The sequence below is a fragment of the Protomyctophum bolini genome (genome assembly GCF_963924005.1).
Source record: "Protomyctophum bolini genome assembly, chromosome: 5".
Classification (NCBI taxonomy): domain Eukaryota; kingdom Metazoa; phylum Chordata; class Actinopteri; order Myctophiformes; family Myctophidae; genus Protomyctophum; species Protomyctophum bolini.
Window position 1 is genome coordinate 8,883,678 of NC_137866.1, and position 6,673 is coordinate 8,890,350.

The 6,673-nt window shown below is 41.8% G+C and overlaps 1 protein-coding gene across 5 annotated transcripts in view; it reads right to left on the minus strand.

Moving 5' to 3' along the window:
• Positions 1-210: 210 nt before the first annotated feature.
• The window catches only part of fmnl3 (formin-like 3), a 72,625-nt gene continuing 66,162 nt past the window's right edge, over positions 211-6,673 (minus strand). For 3 of the 5 annotated variants that reach the window (XM_080764522.1, XM_080764519.1, XM_080764518.1), the window contains 2 exons: positions 5,147-5,264; positions 211-2,993 (listed from right to left, as the gene is read on the minus strand). In XM_080764522.1, coding sequence (XP_080620648.1) covers positions 5,173-5,264 — 92 coding nt within the window. In that variant the 3' untranslated portion in view covers positions 211-2,993; positions 5,147-5,172. Of the gene's footprint in view, positions 2,994-4,374; positions 4,419-5,146; positions 5,265-6,673 lie in introns of all 5 variants that reach the window. The other 2 variants (XM_080764521.1, XM_080764520.1) reach the window with 2 other exon arrangements.

Below are 6,673 nucleotides of genomic sequence, written 5' to 3' on the forward strand. Positions count from 1 at the left end.
CAAAATTTCAAAAAACATGGGCTATAACCCATCGTTTTTGTCATTTCGTCATTTTTTCAACATGTAGAAATCGTTTGAATGTCCTACCTTTTGCTTTACCAACAATCTATGCCCGGTAACTGCTTTCATTCATTCATTCCATTCACTGTGCTCAAATGACAGGCTTTGGTATTTTTTTCAATCACAATTTTTTATTTTTATTATTAAATGGGGAATGTCATCTTTCAGATAAACAATATAATGGGTCAACTTTTTTTTTGTTTTTACACAAAAAAGGGACTTTTCTTCAATCCATTGATTCATGAGAAATGTCCACTTTAAGAGTAGTGTGTCATACGACTAGGAAGGCAAATTAAGTAGTGTCATTGTGGTCGGTCCCTTTACTGGAAATGGCATGTTGTAACACACCAACTACCTGTATATGTAAGTCTCACCTCTGATGTAAGGGCCATCTGCACAAGGCACTAACTATACAGTAACTATATCGTTTCACCTCTGTCGTCTAGTGGTGAGGATTCTCCCATCCCCTTGAGTTTAGTTGATTTTTAAAACGACATCTTTATAGTTTTAGTGCCTGGTGTGTAGCCTACACTTGGTTGCACAGTGCACACCATGTTGTTGGCCGAAAATGGCCAATCTACAAGCTTGCGACACATGACATCGTGACATGTTGCGAGCTTGTAGATCTGCCAACCAAGTCTAAATGGGGCATCAGGGTGAACAACCATTGTGCTCACTGCTCACTCAATGGCTATTATGATGGAATGAATCGTCTTGATATGCAAAAAAGCAAAGAAAGCTTAAAACATGATTAGAACTCAACAACACAATGAAAAAATCTCCTTCATCCACCACCAACACAAACAAAAACATTTAAACTTCCTCTGACCCCTGAAACGGCAGTCTGTACGAGATCATCTTCATATCATTTGTCACTTCTCACTTCCTAAGTGTCACCACGATGCCTTGTTTATACTGTGTGGTGCGGCCGTGCCGTGTTGCTCGCCAAAAGCATTTCATTTTGAACGTATTTTTAGCCAATTGTGTTGTTAAGCCAATTCCAGAAATTCCCACATAGTTGCGTAACCTAGTAATTCATGGAAAGCAACAACTGGATTTTTTTTTTTCAAAATTTCAAAAAACATGGGCTATAACCCATTGTTTTTTTCATTTTTTCATATTTTTCAAATCCTCAAAAATGATGAAAAACGGCGTGCCATAGTATTTCCGTAATTTGCCATAGTATTCCGCCATTTCGTAATTTCCGCATTCCGCAATTTTTCCACAATTTCCGCAATTGCGCAATTTTTTAGAAAAATTTCCGCAAATTACGGAAATACTATGGCACGCCGTTTTTCATCATTTTTGAGGATTTGAAAAAAATGAAAAAATGAAAAAAACGATGGGTTATAGCCCATGTTTTTTGAAATATTGAAAAAAAAAAATCCAGGCCTATGAATTTTATTAGAGGATAAAGCTCACATGTTACCCAAATAGTTGAATACACAATGGTTTTCAACATATGTCAACGTATGTCATTTTTCCCTGCTGTCCCCTGTTAGTCGGTCTTCTACAGGCTCACCCCAAACTGTCCCCTGTTGGTCGGTCTTCTACAGGCTCACCCCAAACATATCAGTTGAAAAAATTATGTATTTATTATTATATAATAATGGCATTTTTGTCGCACCACAAAGTACAAGTGAGCTAGAAGTGACAGAAAGCGTTGTCAAGGTATATAACATTCATACACGCCAAGGTTTTCCAGTAACTCCTGGAACGAGGTGAATAAAACCTTCCGACTTTCCTGTCTGTCAGTGGCTTGGAATGGGCTTCAGTATACATTAGCTTTGACAAGGGGTAACAGAGAGGTAAATTGAAAATCATAACATCCAATTGAAATCTGAATCCCACTAGCCCTTTAGCTACTGTATGCCTTTAAAGCTGTGAACGGAATTTTCGAAACTGCATATTTCTTTCTTCTTTTTTTTCCTTTTCATATATATATATATATATATATTTTTTTTTACTGCATTTTAAGGTTAATGTTATACAAATAAAAATACAATCTGACACATGATATACATTATGGCTGAGTCACAGGAAATAATACTGTCTACACAAAAGGCACTTCCTTAGCAAAATAAAAGTAAAGTTTGATTTGGCTTGTTGGTCCAGAGGAACAAGAAAATCAAAAAGGCAATTTCTTTCCAGATATACAAGATTGAAAACAGCTCCCCCCGCAAAAAAGAAGTAGTTGTCAGTGTTAAGTCTTTGCTCAATGTGTTTGGAAGACTTGGCTTAATCTCCAGTTCGGGGGGAAAAAGTTCCTGAAATGTCTCATCATAATATTGAGTCCTCTGTTTTCTTTGGAGGGAGGATTTGTGAGTGCAAACCACAGTCTCTTCGAAGCAGAAATCCCAGCAGCTAGAGTTAGACTGGGAGGCAGCCGAGAAAATGCTAAGTTCTGCTTATTGGAATTGCATAGTCTGAGAAAATTGAAGGTCTCTAGGGCTTGAGATCTGCATGTTGGCAGGCACTTTGTGAGTACAAGCACTGTCCTTCCTTGGTTCCAGGCCAAAGTCCACACCTCGGCTCACCTGCATGTAGTCATTGTTTGACTGGTCTCCTCCTCCAATGCTAATGACACACCATAAACATGGTCTAGTGTGCTTGTGTGTGTGTTTTTTCTAACCAGTTTGTGTTTGCAGTGAGGGAGTAGAGTAGCACGTAGTGCTGGAAAAGGATCTCCATAAATAAATAAATACCCAGATGAAACAAGGGCCATTGTCTGCATTGTTTAGTTTTTCTTTTCTCCTGTCCCCTTTCTTTCAGTCTTTGCCATCTGCAGCCTGCCTCAGTCAGGCTTGAGCGGGGGCCATCAGGACACAGGGAAGAGGGTTATAAACGGGGAAAGGGGGAATAAGTGGTTTAGGGTCTCTTCCAACCACATCGGAGTAGCGCGTCAGCTCGCAGGAAGGGCTGGTTTCGGAGATCTATGAGTGGGGGAGTGGAGAGAGGGGTGAGAGACAAGGGCAAGGGAACACACAGGTTAGAATGCTCGGCTTTAGACCCGAGCAGGTCTTACGTACCGTTATGCTCTGTTGCAATGCTAGGAAAATTGGCAATAATTTGTTCATATCACAGTATTCTTTGTTAACTGTGATGTCAAAACTTTTCAAATAAGGACATAGGTAATATACATCATTGAATGATGTGCTCCCATAACCTTGCATTTCCAAATAGTGACAGTTATAAGAGGCAACATTTAAATAAGGAATTGCAAGGCTTTAGGAGTTTTGTTTCTACATTCCTGTTACACAAATAATGTAGAGATGAAAAAATAATAGTACACATATTATAGTTAGATGATAGTGGTCAACAAGCTCTTCAATTATTGTCCTCAATGGGTAGGCGGCACAAGCAGTCATGTAGGACACACTGTAGGAAAGTAAGAAACGTATTCACCCACTATAATTATGAAAACAGACAGACTGTAATTATGTATATTTGACTTGTGCTTTGTTTCGTTTTTTTTCTTTCTCTGGATCCTAGAGCTTGTTGACCAAAGACATGTTCAGCACACCGCAATTGACAGTTAGCGAAGACAAAACGTGGCGGACATTTTTGACAGGTGAGAGGCAGATGGACACTGGACAAACATGCAACACAGAGGAGGGGGAGAGGGTGCTGATGGTGGTGGTGGTGGGCCGGCTGCAAGATACCGTTGTATACAGGAATCCAATGACTGACTATAATACAACTGCCAAGGAACGCTCCTTCCCTGAGAGAAAGAGTTGGTAGAAATGTCAGATTTCACAACATTTCAGTTTTGTTGGCCGTTTCACACAGGAGGCAATGTTTGGACTTTCTGTGGCTGTTGGAAGTCTCCGACACAGTAGCGGAAGCATTCGACCATTTAGGTGTCTGACACTATAATAAATTAAAGCAGTGGTTCTCAAAGTGGGGTCCGGGACCCCTTGGGGGTTCCTTGAGGGGGCTCCAAATGGACTTTAAATGGAAATTTAAAGTGACGTATTTTCTATCAGTTACACACCCCATGACGCACCTTGAATTCATGGAGATTGTTTACTTTTTGTAGCATTCATTCATTCATTCATAGAATGTTCATGAATTCAAGGCTTCGTGGGGTGTGTAATTGATAGAAAATGAAGTCATGTTCTGGGTGAACGACTCCTCTCTCTCCAAGAACCAACTGTAGTAAAGCAACTCTGACCGCCTTAAAGCATACTGTTGTTGTAATGCATCTGAAGCGCTATAGCTGAAGCAACTGACATCACTTAAGACAGGCAGCACACAGCAGCTGGAGGGCCAAGCGGGCCAGGCATCAGCCAGGCCACCTTCCTTCCTCCTTACCCTCTCTTAGTTGGGTGAAATACTGTCATTACTCTTCCGTTCAGCTGGAGGGGGGTAGAACAAACAGTGGTGGTTGAGGAAAGAACAGCAAAAGCCTAGTCCATACTTTGTCGTGCAGTCAGTGTCGCTCGCCAAAAATAATTGATCCTCAACTCGTAATTCTAACGCAATGCTATTAATCAGTTATTTTGGGGCAAGTGACACTGTATTTATGACAAAGTATAAATTAAGCTTCATTTGTTAGAGGGAAACCAAGCACCAAACAAGTTAGTCTCATGAAAGCAATTTGTGATATTAAAACATTACAGTCGAGTAGCCAAACCTCTTTATGCTGCCCTCGTTCAATTCAACTTTCATGAAAGGAAATGGCTGATAAGAAATGTGCCTCATTAATGCTGCAAAGCTTTATTCCATCCTCATCATGCACGATGCTTACGCTTGGATTATTTCATCACACAATGATTACACTAAAGTGTGATGCTATATTTTGTATAAAATATGTACGCCATAATCTATACAAAATAGATGCTTTGACACTTTCGTTGTCAACTCTCTTTCATGAAAACGTGTCAGTCAAAGAGGTTTGGCTTCGCTCCTATCCCCAAGACAACAGATAGAAGTATTTTGAAGTGGAACACAAACGTTGCAAACGTTAGTACAAGGTGAGAGATGGGGGGGGGGGGGGGGGGGGGGGGCATGGTGTGTTTGACAGGGGGCATGCTTCATGCACAGTGAGTCGGCAGAGGGGGTGCCAAAGAGACACCAGGACAACCTTGGCATTAGGGGAGGATTTAAGGGCTAGCAGTTGCCGTCGTCGCAGAGGTTGGCCTCACAGAAGAACCGTGAGCCACGCTTAGCCGTGCGGGCTGTGAAGGGCACGCTCTTCAGTACTGTTTGGGGGGGGGGGGGGGGGGGGGAGAGAAGACACGTCACACCTGGAACACTGTCTGTCTGGGAGAAGGCTCACGTTACAAACAGCCTCTATTATTGATGCAGCGGCCCTAATGTGCCTGCGGACACTAGGAATTTAAGAGCTACAAGAAGCTATTAAAGTAACACACCCCTTCCTATGGAAGAGACACGTATTGTTGCTTCTGAGAGTTTGCGTTGTACAGAATGACGCCTAACTTGTGCTATGTTGCATGACGGAGCTGCGTGCCAAAAACAGCAGACCCACAAGCTCACACCGCGTTGCACCCGCAGAGCGCCGTGAGCTTGTACGTCTGCTATTTTCAGTGCACGACGCCGCCGTGCCACGCAATAAGAATCGGGCACTTGTGAAGTGTCTTGTAGTGTAATGGTAATGCATTGTAAATATTGTCATGGGTGATTATGTAATTGTTACAGTTACAGTAGCACTACTGGGAAGAAGCATTATCATGATTACAAACAAATGCCATTGACACAAACATTTAGATTATGTTCATCTTGTGAGCTTTGATTAATGACCGAGACACACATGGGTTAGTTGAGACACTGTCCTGAGGCTGTGGCTCCAGCAGATCCATCCGGGTCATATCTACATCTTCTCAGACCTACAGTAAGTACTCCACAACATGTCAAAAACTACACGTAATTCCTATTCACAGTTGAGGCTCAATATACCCTACTTGTCACAGTTACACGGTAAAATGTGTAACTGGCTTTTTAAAACACGTGCGGGCTCCGGCCCGGGGTATCCCCAGGGCAGGAGTCCTTGAGGTGGTTCCAGGGGGTCCGACGTACTAACAGTCCGACAGGCATTAGTTCCCACACCCTACCCAGAACCCAAACCCTAAACCTAACCTCACAGGGCGCCACGGGTTAGTTTTAACCTGCCACCGGTTAGTTGTAACCTGCCCCGTTCCAGGGTGTCCCCAGGTAAATGATGGGTTACGTGTAAACCAAATGGACTCTTTTGGATCTGTAACTCCGATAATGTACAAATGGAACCAAATCGACCTTACGGGTCGATTTGGCAGTGGTGAGTAAAGTAACTAAATACATTCACTCAATTAAAGTACTTTACTATACAATTTTGAGGTATCCTTTTTTTTACTTTACTGGAGAATGTTCAGTAGGCTACTTTTACTTCTGTAGATCTGCTATTTACAAGAGATCTTTTATACATTTTATAAATTACATTTGAAAACTTGTCCAAAGTCCATTCATTTAATTTAGAGAGAGTATTTCTACATTGCAGAATTGAAACTTTTACACAGTAAACATTATGTGACTGCCATTGGGTTCCATTTGAACATTCTGCAGAGTTAAACCAACACTGAGGATTTTGTGAAACGAAACCCCCGCCCGCCCGCCC